At 42.7% G+C, this 21,833-nt stretch overlaps 1 protein-coding gene across 8 annotated transcripts in view; it reads left to right on the forward strand.

Annotated features, from left to right (window-relative positions):
* PDZD2 (PDZ domain containing 2) overlaps window positions 1-21,833 on the forward strand; it is a 340,075-nt gene that overhangs the window by 284,444 nt on the left and 33,798 nt on the right. For all 8 annotated transcript variants that reach the window (XR_014146865.1, XM_081825945.1, XM_081825946.1 and 5 more), the window contains 6 exons: window positions 7,488-7,599; window positions 13,314-13,459; window positions 16,439-16,558; window positions 17,356-17,470; window positions 20,109-20,182; window positions 20,326-20,551. Coding sequence is in view for 7 of the 8 variants with exons in the window: in XM_081825945.1 (XP_081682071.1) it covers window positions 7,488-7,599; window positions 13,314-13,459; window positions 16,439-16,558; window positions 17,356-17,470; window positions 20,109-20,182; window positions 20,326-20,551 (793 nt within the window). In the remaining variant the exon portion in view is untranslated. The remainder of the gene's footprint in view (window positions 1-7,487; window positions 7,600-13,313; window positions 13,460-16,438; window positions 16,559-17,355; window positions 17,471-20,108; window positions 20,183-20,325; window positions 20,552-21,833) is intronic.

The raw sequence follows: 21,833 nt of genomic DNA on the forward strand, positions 1-21,833 counted from the left end.
TTCTTTTTTTTTTTTTAAAGATTTTATTTATTTATTTGAGAGAGAGAGCACGAGCAGGGGGAAGAGACAGAGGGAGAGGGAGAAACAGACTCCCTGGTGAGCAGGGAGCCCGATGCGGGACTCGATCCCAAGACCCTGAGATCATGACCTGAGCCGAAGGCAGACGCTTAACCGACTGAGCCACCCAGGTGTCCCCAGCAGATTTCTGTTTTAATTTCTGCAGTCAACTCACAGGCTTCTTGCTGCTTTGGGCTGATTTATTGTTGTTCTGATTCCCTTTTTCTGAATGGTTATTCATTCCCGGCCCTGGCCTCTCTGATGGCCATCTGGTTCTCCTTTGGTCACTCAAACATCTGCCCCAGATATTTGGATAATGGGCTTCCTTTGGCAGCCTAAAAATAATCTGAGTGTGACTGAAGCATAAAAGGGAAATCACCACGCTCCACTGTCCTGTAGATACTGACCAGGGGGATGAGCCAGTACAGCTTCCTAGGGATTTGGAGCTTGGATGTCTTCTGTCACATCTGCAGGTTTTTTTTTTTCCCCAAGTGCTGGGAACCGTAAAAACATGGCATGAACTGGGTGCAACCCGTCCTCCTGCAGTTTTCCTTGGGATCATATTTGCTTGCGCAACGGAGATGGTTGGAGATGAAAAAAGCCACACTTTGCATGGTTGGTTTGTAAGACTTCAAAAGTTTGCTGAGAAAGACAGATGATGCTCAGGGTTCACCATTATATTAGTTACAGTGTGTTTAAGGAGATCTCGTAAATGGTTTGGACAGCAGTTATAGAACATTTCTAAGTACTAGACTTTTAACTTGGACCCAGGGGGCCTGTCTCTAAGGTAATGATGGTTTGCTCCTTGCCTCCAGAAGAATAAAATTTACCAGAAGCTAAAACTCCTAGGCTGTTTCTCCTACAAAATTATTTCTAGCCTCATTGTCCAGTGCAGCTTTTCAGAGGTGCTACAAAGAGTGAAAATGTCAACATAATAATGATATTTAAATAATTACAATCCCAACATATTCAAACCTCCTTGTAAATCATAATCCAAAGACATTAAAATCAAAAGTAATTAACATCCAATCTTGAATTTCCCTCACCTTTTGAGTTAAAAACCAAAGCACTTAATGGCCTCCTTCAGTTTCTCCTATTCTTTCTTTTGCTCCATCTTCACAAATGAGATTCTTGATGCTGGGGAGAGGTTGTGCTCTTCAGCATCTGCAGCCTGGGTGATTGCTCACTGGAACAAATATGACTCTTTCAGCTCCAAGAAAGTTGAATTTGTTCAACAGCAAGTTTCTTGTATGCTTTCCCTTTTAGTGAAATGTAAATGAACAAAGAGTAAATGGACCTATACCCTTGACATTTAGAAAAATGAGCTAATCCCTCATTCCTAAACTGTTGTCCCAGGCAAACTTTTGTTCCCAGGACCTTATTTAATTTTGCCCAAAGACCACATCAAGAACTGTAAAAAGTCTGAGATTTTACACTATGCTTTCATGGATGCTGGCACAAGACATGAGATTCCTGGGTCAGAGACAAACGACTTTATTACTGACGGCACAGCAAGTAGCTTTTGGCTTTCTCCAATCCCAGTTTAGGATTCAATCCCGGTTTAGAGCATCATGTTTGCATAATGTCCTCCTGCAGCCCCAAGTCCTATGGGAATGATACAGAGGAGCTCGAGTAGATGCACATGCAGTAGATTTGTATCACAGCTAAGGAACCCTGATTGTTGGCAACCTGCATCTTTTATGATAGGCTCGAAGCAAATCTGACTGCCCTTTGCCCCAGAGAGAGACATTATCTTTATTATACTGGATGATAAACAAAACTGCCTCTTCCTCCAGAGACACTATCTCTGACTTTCAAGGTGGTTTGCTCTACAAACATCCTCGAAAAGATAGTTAATCCAGAGTGAAAACAGCCTATGCCCCTGTTCACAAGCCACATAGAAATGGGAGAGACCCATGGACGATGGTCTCCCAGCAGCCCATAGCAGAGACCCAGTCATATCAAATAAAGGACAGCTGATGGAAATATTCTTGTCTTCTCCAAATACAACTCAGTCTGTGGTAGTTATTTAGAGTCCATGGCCATGAATTTAAACTCAGCTGAGAGAAATCCTCCTCTCAATCTGGATGGGGGAAATCAAGTTGGTCCTACTTAAAGTACTTTTCATTTATATTCAAAAGTTGCTTGATTTGCACTTGCACTTTGAGATGGAAGTGGAGGGCTCCCTGATGCACTGCATTGGGTGTGGATTGTGCCTCTGACAGAGCTTCTGTGTTCTCTGGTGCAGGCTTCTCAGTCCAGGGCCACATTTTCCATTTCCACCACCTCTTAGAAATGCAGAGAAGTGCTGAGACTAGAGAAAGCTGCGTTTCTCCTCCCCATTGATTCAGCTGGAAAAACACCCTCTGCAGATTCATGAACCAGCCCTGCTGTTGATGATTCTGAAGCTTACACCCCTAATGAGCTCATAAGGGCTAATACTTCTGCCACCTGCTCCTTGATTGTCTTTCCTCAGGTTTTGAATGTTCCAGGGGTTGAGTAACAGGGCTTTCTGCTACATATGTTGGGGCAGTAATTGGATATGTCTCTAGAGTTTCCTATCCATCTCCTTTTGGGAAGACCCACTTGAGTTTCTGTTTAACCTGCTGTTTGAAAGGATTCCTGTCTTCTTTCCCAGCCCTGCTTGCTGAGTCTGCGTGCTTTTTTTTTTCTTTTAACTTCCCCTGTTCCTTTGCTTTCTGATGTAGATTTTTTTTCCCCTAAGATACTATTCTAGAGTCTGTCCTGTGGGGCTCATCATTGTGAAAGATATGGAATCAACGAGTCTTCTGTTTTCTAAAGTATCCATTGTTCATATGCATCTTGACCACCGCCACCTCTGAGTTGGCTAATTCCAGCCAGGAAATTTTCTCCCACCTGACCAACATCAAGTTCTGGCCTCTTATCATCCTGCCTGGCTCCCCTTGGTATGTCTCATGTTTGCTTCCTTTCCTGTTGTAATCTCATACATTTCTCAGGCCACTTCCGTCAGGCCAACAAAAGTAACTGTGTCCCTTTAAAATTGACCCAGGAATTTTTTTAAATCTCCTCCTGGGCTGCTTCACCCTTCACCTTTAAATCTGTCCAAACTTTCTGATCCCTCTCTATAGAGCTATCCCAAATCCTCTTACTCAAGCTCTGCAGTTTTTAAATCACCTCTGATTGTCTTCTGGGCCTGAGATGTCCCTAGGAGCATCATTGCATTCTGTTCCCCGTGGTTTTGCCTCTTTTTCTCAGGTTTTCTTTAGATTTTTCAGGATTTAAGTTTCTTCAGGTTTTCTCAGGATTTCTTTAGTCCCCAGTCACGCCCTCCAATCTAGTAAAAACTAAAGTGTCTCCCCACTCGTGTGACACCCACTTTAATTGTGGTCAGGAACTGGCCTCCCAGACCTCACAATTCCTTTGGGGGGGGGGGGTTCTGTTCAAACTGGGTTGCATTTTAGCTTTCTCTGATCCCAGCTTAGAATTCAGTTTTCTCAAGTTGGATCCATTACCACATATTCGTCTGCTTACTGGTTTCCAGAATTTTGTTGCTGTTGTCTTCTGTTCTCTTTGCCCTATGGGATCATGTCTTTCATTTTAAAATCTCTGTCATTTGAGTGTGGTTTCAAATGAGGGGAAAAAGAGAAATCTGCCATCTTTAATCAGAAAACTATCACTTAGGGACGCCTGGGTGGCTCAGTCCGTTAAGCATCTGCCTTCAGCTCAGGTGCTGAGGATAGTCCCATAACGGGCTCTTCCCTCAGTGGGGACCCTGCTTCTCCTGCTTGCCGCTCGCCCTGCTCGTGCTCTCTGTCTAACAAATAAATAATCTTAAAAAAAAAAACAACTATCACTTAATTCTTAAATCAAACTCCATCTTTCAGATGAGGACATTGAAGCTCAAGGAGGATGACTAATGTGCCTAAATTGCTAATAAACCAGGATTTGTATCCAGGCAGCTGGATTCTTAACCATTCTGCTCTACCATCTCACTATAAAACCAGAAGCTAAAGATTCTTCTTCAGTGAGAGAGAATCTCATAGGCTACAAGTGTAGAAAACTGTACAAACAGAAAGCCTCTAACTTGGAAATTGGCAAATTATATTAGATTCCATTAATATAATGGCATTGTTGTATAACACATGAATTGGAAATTGCTGATGAATAATAGATTATACCAGCTGAACCAAAGGCTTTCCAGGAGAACTTTTTGCACATTTCGTTTTAGAACAACTAAAATGACATCATTTCCAGAACAGTTTGATTTGTTCTGTGCATCTAAAAAAATAAAAATACAGCAAAGGGTCTCTTTAGAGTGTCAGCATTTTCAGACAATAGTCAGAAGACTGAAGAAAGGTGCACTGTGATCAAAATTGCACTTTGTATGTTGTTACTCCCTGTTTCTTGAGTTCCAAACCACCTCAAATCATGGCAGACTGTTTTCTTTTGCAAGAGGAAAAGGTTCTGTTTGAACACCGTGCACTTTCTGGGGGTTCTGAAATCAGATTGTGCTTCTACCTTGAGCTCAACAGTGTACTGTTTGCACCTCTTCAAGATATCTCTAGGTCCATTCTGATTGGTTTTAGTTACGAGCTCTCGGTGGTAATGTAACACACACCATCTTTCGTGTAAGATTTCCTTGGTATAAGAAATGCTATTTTATAGATCATAGAAACCAAATGTCATCTCATTCTTTGGCACATTCAAGATTAAAAAAAGAAGGTTATTCCTTAAGGCTGTGATTCTCTTCTAAACCGCCTCTCTCAGATTCTGAAAATAAAGAAGAGTTGGCTGCAGTTGGGCTCGCATCACAAGAACATAGATTTGACACAGTGTGTATTCGCTCTTGTAAAACTACACCACTCATCCTGCACGCTCATTCTCTGCACACGTGATCTAGCCTAGCTCTCGGATATATGTTATAAACAAAAAGGTGTTACTTCAGGGTCTCCATTTATTTCCTCATCTGTCTATGGAGAGAATATTTTTTACCTTGGGACCCATGTTTGCTGGGAACACTAAATGGGAAAAATGTCAGGAATATGAACTATACGGTATGGTACGGTATTGATCATCCAAAGTGTTAACTTAATTAAAAAGCATCTAAGAATGGAGGGAGGGAAAATCCTCATGACGCATGAAGCTGGAAATCAGGAGACTGAGGAGTCTCAGCCTTGCCTGTAATGAGTTGAAAAGCCTTGAGCAGGTCACTTTCCTTTGGGTTACTCATATGAGGGCTTATGTCATCTCCAAAATTCCTCCGACTGCATGAAAAACTGGGACCACGCTGAAAAAACAGAGAAAAAATGCAAGAAGGAAACTTCCTAAGTTCAGAAACAGTGGGCCGGGATTGTTTTCTTCCCTTGACACGAGCTCCTCGGACATGCTTTCTGATGGTCTGGGCCTTGGCCACTGTGGAGTAATCCACCCACTGACTGGGCACCGAGGAGGTAATGACCTACAAACTGAGAAATACTCTTCTCCATAGCCTGATAACCTGGGTCAGGTGGTATGAGAGAAAGAACCAGGAACTTAACTCAGTCTCCAGTAATTGCTGTTTATAGTCCAGAGACAGTTCTTTCCATAAAGCTTTAAAATTAAGCAAAGGGGAGGCCCTGAGGCTTCTCTCTGGATTATTCCTATTTGCATGTCTCCTCCTGTGCCTCAGATCTCTGGCAGGTCTCCAAGAGGGTTCTTTTGCACTGGGTGTGAATTAAATGTTACAATTTGGGGTTGGGAAAGACATCCCTCTTGAGAATCTCTAAAATCATCCTCAGGATTCCATTCTTGCCTTTACTTCATAATTTAAACCTGGAGACCTGCCAATCCCCAACATTGTAATAGGGACTCACCAAATGTATCTTTGTTTTATGTATCGGGATTCATTTGCTTTCCCACGGCCCCTTCCTCAACTTGCCTGCATCTCCTCATTTCTCAGACGTTTTTTTTCCTCTTTCTCATCCGGAGAGATACTTGAACTTATGGGGGAAGGGGGAATTTTGCAAATCTCCTATATTACATATAAGATTTACATATAAGGACACCTGGCTGGCTCAGTCTGTGGAGCATGCCACTCTTGATCTCAGGGCCATGAGTTTGAGCCCCATGTTGGGTGTGGAGCCTACTTAAAATACAAAAATACATATATTAAAAAAATATTTACGTATAAACAATTACGTCTTAGAAGGAGGTGAGGTTTATCTGGGAGATTATGCATTTTCATATACTGAATTTGATATACAGTGTATAATTTTTATTATCAGTTAACATTCAGGATTGGGGTGTTTTTTTTTACATTATAATTGTGACTTTTCGATGACGATGAAGTGTTTAAGGATATCTTCTATATCTTTTTAAATTCATGTTTCTTCACATGAATCCTACCTGTTTTAATTAATATGACTTTTTCCCTTCAGAAGCTCAAAGGAAAATAAAATTTCAAATGGGAAAACTCATTGTTTGATGTATCTCTTAAGTTTTATACATGTAAATTTACTTCCCCAATTTTTTATATACACTCTCAAGCATATAAGTCTCCTTTTCTTCTCTAATAAATGTAGTATTTTGTCGTTGCTGTTTTAGCATTTTTGGCTTCTCTCAGAGGACCCTGTAGACAGACCCTTGAGACCTTTCTTTCTGTATCACCCCTTGGGGTCTGGTAGCATGCATACAACATACAGACGTGTGGGCTGACTTTCTGGGGCTACCTGCACGTGGCCGAGCAGTGCTAATCAGTACTCAGTATAGCACACAGACAGTGTGGTTGACCCAAGGGGTGTAGTTATTTGGCTGCCAAAAAATTAATGTTTTGCTGTATTTCAGAATTGAGTTTAAATTTCTGGTTTAGTATTTCTTTTTTTTTTTTTTTTTTTTATTTATTTATTTTTAAGATTTTATTTATTTGCGAGAGAGAGAATGAGAGGGAGGAGGGTCAGAGGGAGAAGCAGACTCCCCGCTGAGCAGGGAGCCCGATGCGGGGCTCGATCCCGGGACTCCAGGATCATGACCTGAGCCGAAGGCAGTCGCTTAACCAACTGAGCCACCCAGGCGCCCTGGTTTAGTATTTCTTGCAACTTGCGCCATAGGAAAAAGCACTAGCCCACAAGCCAAGAGACCTGGGGTATCGTTGTGGCTTTGTGACCGACCCCCTGGGAGACCTTGACCAACAAGTTTCCTCCAGAAATGAAGTGGCCTCTGGGACTATTTCCACTTTGAAACCTGCCGTTTCTGTGCTGTGCAGGGGCTGCATGCTGAGGAGGAACTTGCCAGCATAAGGCTGTATGGTTCCAGGTTATCAGAGGGGCTGTGCTTTGATCCCGGGAAGCTTTTTTTCTCACGTGATACCTGTATTGCTGCTCTTCAAGCCTTGAGATAACCTCTGGGAGGAGATCTCATCAGTGATTGCAAGCCCGCCTCTCCCATCAGCTCGGTGTTCTCTGCATTTCCAGATGCCTGCGTCAGATGAGCCCCAAGATTCCGGTGGCCCCGAGGAATCCAAGGGAAACCTGGAAAGTCCCAAACAGGGCAGCAGTAAAATGAAGCTCAAGAGTCGTCTTTCAGGTGAGTGGAACTCTTTGCCTGATGTGGCCTGTCTGAAAGTGAGCTTCTAGCCTCAGGAGTGGAAAGATAAGGTCATTAATGGAATGAGCTCTTTTTTTTCCCTTACAGCCTTAAAATTGTTTTTCCTTTAGATAGTGCATGCCCCAAGCATAAAACTGCATTCAGCCCGGCTGCCCTGGTGAATATTTTTGAGTCCTAATGAAGCGAATGTCAACATCTCCCCGTTTGTCTCTGCTCAAACCTAAATTTCCTGTGTATATGGTTCATTTACTTCCGCAGAACTTTAGGTGACCCCTGCCCTGTGGCATATTCCTAGTGGCCTATCTTCCTGGCAAATGCCCATTCCCCCAAGCCCTTGGTCCACCGGAACCAGGGGCAAAGAGCTATTTACTTGGTATTAAATCTGCATCTCAACGAAGCAGGCGGGAAAATGGGATGGGAGTTGCAGCTCTGGGAACAAAGAGAGTTCACATTTCCTGGGCAGAACCTCATAGCAGCGGGCTTGCGTCCTAAGTTCTTGCTGAAAGCAGAGGCCACGTGCAGGAACCCGTTATGATCCGTGGGTCCTAGGCACTAACTCCCTGATGGGCTCTTTCCCCTATTAAAAAACAAACCAACCAACCCTGAACGTTATATTTCACGGCTGCATTGGTATGAAGACACGAGCTGGATTCTTTATTATCTCTTCATTACTATGATGTTTATACTGAAAACTCTCTTGTGGGCCCTCTGCATGGTGGGGAAGCCAGCCCTGGCTGCCCACCCGTGAAAGGCATCTCCTGTGACCTTGGGCCGCTTACTTCAAGCCCCTGAACTTCCATTCCCTCACCTGAAAAAAGGAGATAATAATCCTGGCTTTGAAAGGGTGAGCAGATTAAAAAACAAACACACAAAACACATGCAAGTAGCCAGCCAAAGCATGGCGTATTAACATCCAAAGCCTGTCAGTCTCCTCTTCTGCACAAATGCATGCAGAAGGGCAGTCTGTGCCTGCCACCCAGGACCACCGCCCCCTCACCACCCCCACACTGCTCCCCACCCTGGTCGTCTACTGAGCTGTCCTCAGGTAAAGTGACTGGTACATAAAATACATCTGTTTCTTTTAACAAACCTGAATAATAAAGTGAATTAGTGTATTTGTAACTCATAATAGTTATCTGAACTTGGGTCTGCGACGAAACAGTGATATGGTCAGAGGCTGATAAGTTGGAGGGGAGACACTGTGCCGAAGGTCCTCATGTGGAGAGACTGGCTAGCTCCCCTGCAGCCCCAAGGAACAACAGAGAGAAAGACGTTCAATTCCTGTGTGTGTTTGGGGCCTAGGAGTCACAGGGCATAGGGGATGGAGATCTAAGGTCAGCTGTCTTGGCAGAGTTAATCAACACCTTATAAACCCAGGAGGGCCACAGAGCTCTGGGGAGGCATCAGGGACCTTTGAAACCTGTGCAGTCACATTCCTCATTTTATGGATGAGACCAGAGAAGTGAAGGGAATCCCAAAGGTCACTCATTCAGTGCCAGCAAAAAGATCTGCCTCCCAGATCGTTCTTCTTACCTACCCCTTGCCTTCCTGAGACTTGATGAGAATCCTACTCCCCAGTCTGGGGTTTTATAGATACAGACATGGGAAGGGGGATTATGTGATACACCCCACCGCCGCGGCCATTAACATCACGGTCATCACCGTCATTTGCAACCTTACTCTCATTGTCGTCTCCTCTTTCCCTCTCAAGAGGGGAAGATGCTTGAATAGGTTCGGACAAGAATAGTCTTGAGAACTTTAGGTCATGATAGGGCACGCACGAGAGGTACGAAGATGGAAGTCTCTCTGGGTCGTGGTGCTCAGGGGAGGAATTCAGAGGACACAAGATAAAGGAGGGCCAGGACCTTGGCAAGATTTGACAGAACCCAAGAGGAAGCAACAGTGGTCTAGAAGAGGGAGAAAATGCATGAGAAATGTTTAGGGGCAATGGGGGGAAATGGGTTAGAGAAGTTTCTGGCAACTGTTTTTCCTCCTCAGCTTTCTGAAAGATCCAGTAATCCATCAGGAACCATGATTGAATCCAGCAGAGCTTGTCAGGGAGATTAGGGGTATGGAGCCCCTCGGGGTGGGAGGGACAATGGTGCCAGCAAAGTGAGGTAAAATGTCAAGCAATATTTATAGGCTCCCCAGTTTTGGAAAGGATGTGGGAGGAGGACAGATCCTCTCCTTTGAGAATCAGCAGGCCAGAGCCACGGATTCACAAATTCACGTAGCAGGGCAGTGGGAGATAAATAAGGCTGGAAAAGTAATTTGAGACCTGTGAAGGAGGCTTACGGAACTGGGTCTTCCTTCAGGGCTGTGAATATGTTCAGTCTAAAGACGTTTGACTACAGGAGATTTTAATGTGCTCAACTGCTAATTTGTCCTGTAAACTTGGATATTTATTTCCTATTTTCTAAAAGTGAGTCACTCTGGTATTCACGTATCAGTATATTATCTACAGACACTACTGTATGTGGTTTCTCTTCTGTTAAGGCAAGTGCCTCCCTGTCAGCTCAAAAGGCACTTTCTTCTAATAAATCTTTTTCAGATACTAAGCATGCCAAGATGGATTAATCTGGCCATGAATTAGTAAGTCATGAATTATTAAAGAGGTTCTGTAAAGAAGTTCCAGCCATTTCCACAAAGATTTTTGCCTAGTCTGGCTCCAGAATGACTAAAGTGATTTTATAGAACATTTTTCCTAATATTCTAACCTGAATTTTCCTTACTTCATACTGCCTTTTTTGCCAGCAGGGTTCCCTTTTAATTTTGGTATTTTTGATTTATCCGTGTTAATGCCCTAGGTTTGTGATCTTTTTAAATGGAAATTTCTCTTTGATTGCAAAGGAGTTTCAGGTGTTTGAAAACCTGTATCACAAAGTTAATATGTAGCTTTTGAAACACCAAGCATTTAGTGATGTTCATGTTAATATAACTATATCAGCACTCTTCCAACTTTTCATCACCACTAAAGACTCAATATATTATTTTGAAAAGAGTACAGAATCATCCTGTTTTATTCCATGAAAAACTTTCTGAGAAATGTTTACGTAAATTGAATTTTAGGTCATCAAACGAAACATAGTCTAGGAGAATTTGATATTACAAAGAATATGTGTATACAGCTCTAAACACACACATATGTATATATACATTTATAATGTATCATGTAAACATTGTAATGTAATTATAGCTATATTCAATGTAATTGAGCCATTGTTTAAAATTAAAGTCCCTTAAATTATCTTATTTTAAAATAGCATATAATATAAACTAGGTATTGATAAAGGTGTCTTTAAAAATTACTATAAAAATTTCCTAAGACACAAAAGTTCTAAGCATACAGGGAAAAATTGATATATCATACTGTGTTAAAATTATTAATTTTTGCTCATCTAAAAATACCATTAAGAGGGGCACCTGGGTGGCTCCGTCGTTAAGCATCTGCCTTCGGCTCAGGTCATGATCCCAGGGTCCTGGGATCCAGCCCCGCGCCGGGCTCCCTGTTCAGTGGGAAGCCTGCTTCTCCCTCTCCCACTCCCCCTGCTTGTGTTCCCTTTCTCGCTGTGTCTCTCTCTGTCAAATACATAAATAAAATATTTTAAAAAATAAATAAATAAAAATTCCATTAGGAGTGAAAAGGCAAGTCACAGACATGGAGAAGATATTTACAATACATAGATCCCATGAAGGACTCATATCTGAAACACATTAACAAAAAAAATTAAAACTCCTATAAATCAACAACAAAAAGAAACCCAATAAAAAAATAAGCAGAACAGGGCACCTGGGTGGCTCAGTTGGTTAAGCGACTGCCTTCGGCTCAGGTCATGGTCCTGGAGTCCCGGGATCGAGTCCCACATCGGGCTCCCTGCTCAGCGGGGAGTCTGCTTCTCCCTCTGATCCTCCCCCTCTCATGCTCTCTGTCTCCCATTCTCTCTCTCAGATAAATAAATAAAATCTTTAAAAAAAAAAAAATAAGCAGAACAGACACTTTACAACTTTATTTAAAAAAAAAAAAAACACTGTCAAATTTACAGAAGTAAAACAGCCAATGAATATTTGAAAAAGTTCTGTCACATTGGTCATCAGTGAAATGTAAATTAAAAACCACAGTGAGGGCCCCTCGCTGGCTCTGTTGGTGGTGCGTGGGACTCTTGATCTCAGGATTATGAGTTCAAGCCCCACTTTGGGTGTGGAGATTACTTGAAAATAAAATCTTAAAAAAAAAAAAAAAAAACCCACAGTGAAATGTCATTATATATCCATGAGAGTAGCTAAAATTTAAAAAACTGGCACCACCAAGTATGAGGAGGATGTGGGGAAACCAGGACTCACAGCACAGTGGTGTTAAGGCATTGGGAAAGGTGGATATGTACCCGGAGCTCAGCAACTCTGTCCTAGGTCTGCACCCCACAGTTAGGATTTGTATGAGAATGTTCCATAACAGTATGTTCTAGATCAAGGGTCAGCAAATTACCACCCACAGCTATATTTGTATGGACTACAAGCTAGAAATGCTTTCTACATCTTCATTGGGTTTAAAAAAAAAAAAAAAAACACGTTTAGAAAATATGCAGCAGAGACCATCTGTGGCCCATAGAGCCTAAAACATTTACTATCTGGCTTTTACCCGCCCCCCCCCCAAAAAAGTTGTTGACCCTTGTTCTAGAACTGAAACTAGAAACAAAGCAAGTGTTCATCAGCAACAGAATGGATAGCCAAATTGTGATGTGTTTATACAATGAAATAGTATACAGAAACGGGATGAACAGACTCTTAGCAGCAACATGGGGACTTTCACAAACAGATGCTAAGAATGAGGAGCCAGATATAAAAAAGTACATATCGCATGTGTTCATTTATATAAAGTTCAAAAATAGACAAAAGTCATCTATGATGTTGGAAGTCGGGATAATGGTTACCATGGGTGAAGGCTGGTTAGGGGTGCCAAAGTGGCTTTTGGGTTCCAGAAATACTGTTTCTTGGTCTGAGTGTTGGTTTTTGGAACATTCACTTTGTGAAATTTCATGGAACTGTACACTTACGACTTGTGCATATTTCTGTAAGTTTTTATTCTTTAATAAAAAACTTTATTTAGGGGCACCTGGGTGGCTCAGTCATTAAGCGTCTGCCTTCGGCTCAGGTCATGATCCCAGGGTCCTGGGATCGAGCCCCGCATCGGGCTCCCTGCTCCGCGGGAAGCCTGCTTCTCCCTCTCCACTCCCCCTGCTTGTGTTCCCTCTCTCACTGTGTCTCTCTCTGTCAAATATTATTTAAAAACTCATTACATGAAAAAAAAAAAAACACCCGCCCCAACAATGGAACTGCACCAACCACCAAGTAATGTTCCTCCATCACTAGAAAACCATCCACTGATAGCATTCTCTTGTTTATTGCCTTATCAACCCTGTCTACATCTTACTTGGATGAAACGTATACATTTTCCCATATCCAGTCCGGTCCCTTCGAAGACTGGCACTTTCTTCATAATCCGGCATCAGTGGCCCCAACGCTCACCCAGCTTATTGGTAGAAAGCTATGAGCTCAGTGCTTTGAAAGTATTAGACACCAGGCCTTCCGAAAACCATGTAGTGTGGCTGTAAATGCAACAAGCTTATGCCTGTGATGCTCTCGTAAGATTCTTTCCATCCCATATCATGCCGTGTTTTTCTCCATGTTTTTACAAGGGGGTATACACCGGCTAGAGTCTGTTGAAGAATATAATGAGCTAATGGTGCGAAATGGGGACCCCCGGGCCAGGATGTTGGAAGTCTCCCGAGATGGCCGAAAGCACTCTCTTCCCCAGCTACTGGACTCCACTGGAGCATCACAGGTAGTACGGTACCACAGAGCTTTCGTTTTCTCATGCCGTGCAAGTTTCCCGGTTAGGGACATAAGAGTGTGTTTCCACCCCTGCGTCTCTAGGCTTTCTTTTACTCTTTCGGAGACCAACAAGAGCATCCATGTTGTGAAGAACTGCCCATCTGTGTGGGCAGGGGTATTTGGGACTAGAGATGTAGCACAGAGAGCGAGGTCTATCCATGGAGGTTAGGAGGAAGTCAGCCTAGTATTTGAAAACAGTAGAGAAAAATAATCCTTTGTTGGATCTCGACATCTTGGTCCCTCTTCCTACTGTGTGTTTTGGAACGGAGAGCTGCTTTCACTGCCAGGAGACCATGGCGCCTCACGGTCTGTGGTCGACCACCATGGCCTGTTTCGTGGGCGCGTCAGGTGTCACCGTAACCACTGGGTGGGTGGGTGGGTGGGTGGGTGTTGGGTCGTGTGAGGGGGGGCATTGCCTGTGTGTGCCCTTACTGTGTCTGGGATTTTCCCTGTTACACAGTAATGACTCAAACAGGCAAGGTCAGAGGGGCTGCGGATGGGGGTGAAGGAGGCAGCGATGTTAATATCGCAGGGCCTGCCCCAGAAGAGCTCAGGGCTCCATAATTCTTCACAGGGCTCTTCCTCAATTACATCAACCTCAACCCAGTGAAAAGTGGGTAGAGAGCTCCTAACCAAGTTGAAGGCAGGCTCAGTCTCGGGAACTTGTGGAGTGTTCTCTCAGTCCTGGCACCATCAGCCCCAGGGCTCGAGAGAAACCATCGGCATCTTGCCTACAATGAAGCAGAGATGGAGGCGGAGGGTGGAGCAGCAACATCCATAAGTGCATGTAGACTCATAGATCGTAGAGATGAAAAGGACCTGGGGCAGGTCATCTGGGTCGGGTCGTTACTTTGGGTGTGTTATCACCATTTTAGAGACAGGCCAATGAATCGCAAAGAGATTTGCCAGAATCACTGGGAAGAACGTTTTACCTAGCCAGTCAAATAAGAAGTGCCCGTGTTCCAGAGGCAGCTGTTGATCAGGTTATGCTGTGTGGAATCTACCCAAAGACAGCTTGAGTCGGGATGTGGAGAAAAAGCAGAGCAGAAAACCTGCGTGGGTTCTGGTTAAAACCCCTCTGGACCCGTGACTGGAGACGAGCCTGTGGCCTGCTCAGAATAATCCAACTGGACTGGTGGAGTCAGGGGGTGGATCAGAAATCGTAAGAGAGCCACGTTGTCAGGCTGTTTTAGTTAGTGCAGAAAATGAGAGAGGGTTTCCTGCCATCACAGCCAAGGAGGCCTCGCTCTGAGGTGATTTCTTAACTGAGAGAAACCCGACCATATTTATAGCCCAGAAATACCTATTTCTAATGAGGCTTCTAGAAAGCACAGGCTGGTGAAGATTTTAGAGGAAAGACTTTTTCAAACCCTTGTCAAATCACCCTTTTCCTTTTCTTCTTCTTTTTTTGCCAGGATTCACCCTTTTCCCTTGTTCTCTCTCTCCCTACAAAGCATTGCCAAGAGTAGAGCCACCCAATACAGCTTTCCACAGTGATGGAAATATTTTATGTCTGTACTGTCCAGTATGGTAGCCACGTGTGTCTACTTGAGCACATGAAAAGTGGATAGTGAGACTGAGGAGTGTAATTTTTGTTTTAATCTTCATTTGCGTATAGACAGCCACAGTGACTATATTGGACAGCAGAGGTCTAAAAAGTGCAGTGGGACCCCTGAAACTCATCAAGGGAACAAGGAAGCATGCAGGCCTCTGGTTCCCATCGACTCCCAAAGGGGAGATGGCAAGAGGTGCAGCTGGAGATCGGTCAGAGAGAGTTCCCTCACAAGTCTACACATGAACTCCGTATTCGAGGGTTGAAAACCCACGGACTCTGTCTGGCCGTCTCCATGATGGTTTCAGTAAAAGGGTAGTAACCTTGCCAAACCAACATTTTTTAAATGAATCAGAGTCTGGGAGGCCAGGATAGCTGGTAGATACCTTGTAAAACTGCAAAATATAATGGTTTTAAGCTGCCAGGAATACAAAAAATCATTAGCAGACATCTCACTTCTACCTTGGCTGTAGAATATACTAATTAAGGATTAAAAACTATTTTCTGATGTCTCTTTTCTCACATTAAGCATGAAGTGATTTTTCTTTTTTTTTTTTTTGCTTATGCTGGAATATCTGTCTCATTTAAGAGATTGATTATTCTAAGAAGGATAGCAAGACGATAGACTGTGGAAGTGCTTTAGCAATAGGTTTGCTGAAACTCTTGTTTATGTTATAAATAGTGTACCCTGCTTACACACGTGTGCATGTGGGTGATGGACAAGAAAGGGGTTGAGATTTGAGCTTCTGCATGCCAGGACAGGGGGAAACGGTGGCTGACGGGAAAGTATTTTCTTTTCCAAATGTGAGGGGTTAGAACCAAAGCTGCTGCCGTTTGTCAGTGGGGTGTTTTATGTGGAATAACAGTTGTCGGGGTTTGTGGTTTGGGTTTTATAAGAAACAAGGGCTTGCTACATTTTTGGTTGAGCGAATTAAGCTTAAAATGGCAAGATACTTTCTAACCATGATTGTGAACTTGGGATGGGGGTAGGAGCGGCTTCCAGGGAGAACCTGACCACAGGATAGCCCTCCTACGTCTCTGAGGCCTCTCGGCTTCCGGTTCCTGACTCCATTCCAGAAAGCACGAAGTAGGACGTATGGGGTACGGTCAAAGAAAGAGCAACCCTGGGTGCTTGCAGCCTCCACTCAGCTCTTTTGTGGAGAGGGAAGCATGGCAGTGTGTTACAGCAGAGGGCTGGCTGAATCCAGTGGGATTCATCATAAACTCCTTTAGCTGCTTGACCAGAGATGGAGCGCAGAGAAAGGGCTGTCTAACCCAAAAGACAACTGAGGTTTTCACAATCTGAATATATTTTGATGCCAGAGGCCCCAGAAGGGTAATGAGACTATCCCTGACCTGGCATGCGCTGACTTTTAGGAATACCAGATTGTAAAGAAGTCCACGCGCTCCCTAAGCGCCACTCAGGTGGAATCTCCTTGGAGACTCATTCGGCCATCGGTCATCTCGATCATCGGGCTGTACAAGGAAAAAGGCAAGGTGAGCTCCTTTCTGCTCACTGTTTTGGCCCCCAGGTGAATGTTAGCATATATTTCCTAAATGGTTAACTTTGTTGTTGTTTTTACATGAAATAAAAAATAAAAGATACAAAGAGGAGTAGATTAAGTGGCCTTTGTATAGATTTGAGTGGATTCCCTAGCATCCTTTCCTGTGGGCTGCTGAGTGAGTCACGCCCTTTTGGCCTTCTGACATAAGGAGTCCCCAGCACCTGGGAGCTAGGGCACAGGTGGGGGTGGAGTGAATGCTCCAACATTGACTACTATTGAAAGAAAAGCCACCCCTGTAGCTTCAGGGGATATATTCCTAGTTATCCTTTTGAATGAATTTCATAACATTGCCGTTATCACAAAGAGAAGAATACAAAAAAGGTGGTATTATACAAATGACAAAACATCCATTTCGATATTATACAAAATGGAAAGACTGACACAAAAGAATAAAATAAATATGGCACCCGAATTGTATGAAATGACTCTCCTGAGCTATTAATCGATCCATGTGAAGTTGCCATTTTTGGAGACCAAAGGTTGTCAAATACTGGCAAGTTCCTATGTTTCAACATAAAACTTTCTCCCTTTAATGTAATGCATAGCTGGTGCAATGCAAATAGATCTGAGGAAGGAAGTGGAAAAGGGAACGCAAATTTAAATTTATAGCTGGTTAGCTTAACTCTGAGCCTAGCTGGGAAGGAGGCCTCAGTTAAATAGAAACAAGAGCAGATGCCCTCAGTTAAATACTGCAATGACAACCTGGACCCCCTTCTGCTTGGGGTGTAGGGCCTTGGCTTTAGCATTGCTGGAGGTCGAGACTGCATTCGAGGACAGATGGGGATTTTTGTCAAGACCATTTTCCCAAATGGATCAGCTGCAGAGGATGGAAGACTTAAAGAAGGTAGGAGAAAGCCTCTCAGTGGTTCTCAGTGGTGGTGAGCTCTGATTCCTTCAGAATCTGCCCCATTGCAAGATGTGAAACCAGGGGCACAGCAGCCAAGGGCCATGGTCTTGGGGTCAAGTAGACCTGAGCTGAATCCAACACTTGCTACATCATGACCTTGGACAGTTGATGTAACCTGAACTTCACTTTCCTCAGTTTGTAAGCTTGGAATATTAATACCTATCTTGAGGAGTCATTGTGGGGATTAAATGAGATGATGTGTGGAATGATTTGATATTTTTTATTTGGGTCTTTAAATGTCTGTCTTGTCCCCTTGGTCCTTGATCGTGTTCCTTGCCTTGAAAATTCCTGAGAGCTTACAGGCCGTTCTTGCCTCAGGGCTGAGTACACACACACCTTTTATATTCTCCATAGCACCTGCCATTTTGCCATGCATAAACATACTAAATGAGTGCTTTTTTCCTCCTAGCTTTATTGAGATGTAATTGATCCATAACATTGTGTAAGTTGAAGACGTACAACATGATGGTTTGACATACACATATATTGCAAAATGAGCAGCACACTGATTTGGCTAACACCCTCATCACATCATATAATGACTGTGTATGATGGGGGGAGGTGAGAACATTTAAGATCTACTCTCTTAGAAATTTTCGACTGGACAGAACAGTATTGCTAACTATAGTCACCGTGCTGGACATTAGATCCTATTCGTGAGCCCTGATTTTTTTCCTGCCTTGTTAACACATTTCCTTCATGAAACGACTAAATCACACTATTTGTAGTTACCTTCAGAAATGCTGCGATTGGTCAGTTCAATTGACTCAAATTTTAGGTACTGTTATGTTCTGCTGGCTTATTTTTTTTAACTGATTAAGAGTCCATTGGAGGCTCCTTTTTCTAGGCAGAGCTACCCTAGGAGCCTACAGGCTAATGATAAGACGTGACCAGGCTTATTTTGAGGACAGAATATTTATTTCTCTCTCTTAGAGGAAGGATTAACCCCCAGGTGATATTTGTATCTAGTTTCAAAACAATGTGAAATTCTTTTTTTTTTTTTATATATATATATCTTCTTTGGACAACTGATTTTTGTATCCCATGACTGTTCTAAACTCATCTACCTTTTTGGGTAGATTCTTTTTTTTTTTTTTGCTTCTTTGTTGTTGTTTATTTTTTATTGTTATGTTAATCACCATACATTACATCATTAGTTTTAGATGTAGTTTTCCATGATACAATGTGAAATTCTAACAGAGCATTTTTATAATGGATGTGCCATGTGCTCATTTGATTGAAATTCATCCTGCAATACTGGTAAGATGGGGGGAAATGGAGGAAAAAGCAGTCGTTAGTAAAGGTTAATAGCACTTGAGTCTCCTAAATACTGTTTTTTCATACGTGTTCATTTACAATGAAGGTAAATCATTGGAATGGATTTTCAACGTGTTGAATGATCTTTTAAAAATCTTGTATAAAGATTTTTAAGAGCATGAGCAATCATTTCCCATATGGAAGCAAACCAAAATCCTCACCTAGTTAGGTGATTATTTTTAAACAGGTCATTTCACCTCTTTTACAACTTCTGTAATTGCATTAGTGAGAAAGCACATAACAAATGCATGGGGTACTGCTACATTTTCAAACTCATCTACAGGATTCCTTTAGTGGAATACACAGCGTGCTCCTGGGATTAGCTGTCCATGAGAGGTGAAAAGCTGTGTTCTGATGCTGATTTGCACTTTGTTATAGGTAAGGGAAGTCCCCCTTTTGTCCTGAACTGCTGTATGAAGTTCATCTGTTCTTCTCTCGGGGGCCACTTTGTCGTGTTTTGATGAACTGTTATTCCAAAACACAGACCATGTTACAAGAGTACAAACCAAAAACAGACTCTTACAGGTCAACAGGATGTCCAAGCTGGAAAAATGACCTGACTCTACCTTCTTGGGCTTGAAGATGAGGATGAGTCCAGGATAGTTTGGGAGAGAGAGAGAGAGAGAGAGAGAATGAATGAGAGAGCTACTTGGTATTAGCCCACAATAATCTCTTAGATAGAAGCATGTAGTGATTGACCAGCTTCATGACTGAGAACCTGGAACAGCATCAATAAGACCAGGCGTCTAGACTATTTCTGGAGGCAGGGCTGCCATTCTTAAATAGTATCTCAAAAGTTTTTGTCTCTGTTATTAAAACAGTTTTCCACAACCCATGATGATTCTCCAAGCTCAAAAATCTTGTCTTTCTGCAAATACAGAAGTGGATTTCTCACATGTTATATATGTTCTTGCTTTATTGGCAGTGGCCTTAAGTTTTTAAACACTATGTGGAAAGACTTGGGACTCATTATTGCATTTTGATCTCTAAACGTAGGACTCCTTTTATCAAACTTGGCAGTGGCTAAAGAATAACGTCTTGATATGTCCCTTAGTTGTTTTCATTAAAGATGGAGATACAGAAATACTGCGAAAGAATATGCATTGTTATTAGTTGTCCCATTTTGTGAAATTCCTGGGAGCTAAGTTAATGAAAGCACACTGGAACAATAAAAATCATTTTATAGACTTGTAAATCAGGTACCATATGCTATCTTCTAAAGCACAATGTCAATGTAATTCTCCTATCTGGTCACTAGGGGATGAAATCCTTGATGTAAATGGAATACCAATAAAGGGCTTGACGTTCCAAGAAGCCATTCATACCTTTAAGGTAACAACATTCATATTTATCTCTTTTGTCTTCTTTCTTTTTCTTCCTTTATTTCCTTCTGGTTTGGGTTTGGGATTTTTTTTTATCCACCCTTCGATCTAGGAACAATCTGAATGTTTTTGCCCTTCTTTTTGTTTTTTCAGCAAATCCGGAGTGGATTATTTGTCTTAACGGTACGCACAAAGTTACTGAGCCCAAGCCTCACACCCTGCTCAACACCCACACACATGAGCAGATCCAGCTCCCCAAACTTCAACACCAGTGGGGGCAGCTCAGCGGCAGGCTCTGATGAAGGCAGCTCTTCATCCCTGGGTCGGAAGGCCCCCGGGCCCAAGGACAGGATTGTCATGGAAGTAACACTCAACAAAGGTGATACCAGCTCTTCCTCACTTTCATTGCATTGTCTTGAGTAACAATTTGTAATCTGTTCTTAAGTTAACCTTTTATATTTTTTCTATAAATTGTTCCTTTGGAACAATCTGCTGCCAACCACGTATGGTAGTCTCTAAATGGACAGTGGGATCAAAAGTAGAGATTTTAGTCGTTTTACTAAAGTGAAAAGAAGTGAGCACTAGCACAAAAAGTCTTTTAAGCTCTCCCCAGACGAATCACTGTGTGTCAGAAACTCAGGTTAAAAAAAAAAAGAAAGAAAATCATAGACTGGCTTAATTCTAGGGCTAATATAAAATTTTAAAGAACAGGGCGCCTGGGTGGCTCAGTCGGTTAAGCGTCTGCCTTTGGCTCAGGTCATGATCCCATGGTCCTGGGATCGAGTCCCACAGTGGGCTCCCTGCTCAGTGGGGGAGACTGCTTCTCCTTCTCCCACTGCCCCTCCCCCTACTCATGCACTCATTCTTTCTCTCAAATAAATAAAAAATATTAAAAAAAATTTTTGAAACCAAAGATTATAGTTAATACAGTCAACATGGGGCACCTGGGTGGCTCAGTCGTTGAGCATCTGCCTTCAGCTCAGGTCATGATCCCAGGGTCCTGGGATCGAGCCCCGCATCGGGCTCTCTGCTCAGCAGGAAGCCTGCTTCTCCCTCTCCCACTCCCCCTGCTATGTTCCCTCTCTCACTGTCTCTCTCTTTGTCAAATAAATAAAAAAGAATACAGTCAACAACTAAAAGTTGTGGGTCTTCACCAAATCTTACTGCTTTTCGTCTTTCTTTCCTTTTTCTCTACACCTACTAAGGAAATATGATAAGCAGTTAAATAACCAAGAGATTAGTTGCTTAAAAAGGCAAGTGAAAGAAAACTTAAAGCTGTGTATCCAGAATAAAAAATATTGGGGCCCCTGGCTGGCCCAGTCAGCGGAGCACATGACTCTTGATCTCGGGTTTGTGAGTTGCAGCCCCACATTGGGTGCAGAGATTACTTATTCTTTAAAAAAAATATATATCTACATATATATTACTTTGACTCTGCCTATTTCCAGAAACAGACTTGAGGAGGCTCTTTAGACTAAGCAGAGAGCGGACCGCTAAATAATTCACAGCCCATAGTTAGCCTAGTCTGCCGTGAACTCATTTCATTTACAGAATATGATGATGTTGACAAAGGAAAGCAGGATTTCCATTCTGAGTCTGGTCACAAATAAATGGTTATTGGTCTGAATATACATTAATGCAGCTTCAGATCACTTATACTT

This window comes from Leptonychotes weddellii, chromosome 7, assembly GCF_054177405.1.
Source record: "Leptonychotes weddellii isolate Sample4059 chromosome 7, ASM5417740v2, whole genome shotgun sequence".
NCBI classification, from domain to species: Eukaryota; Metazoa; Chordata; class Mammalia; order Carnivora; family Phocidae; genus Leptonychotes; species Leptonychotes weddellii.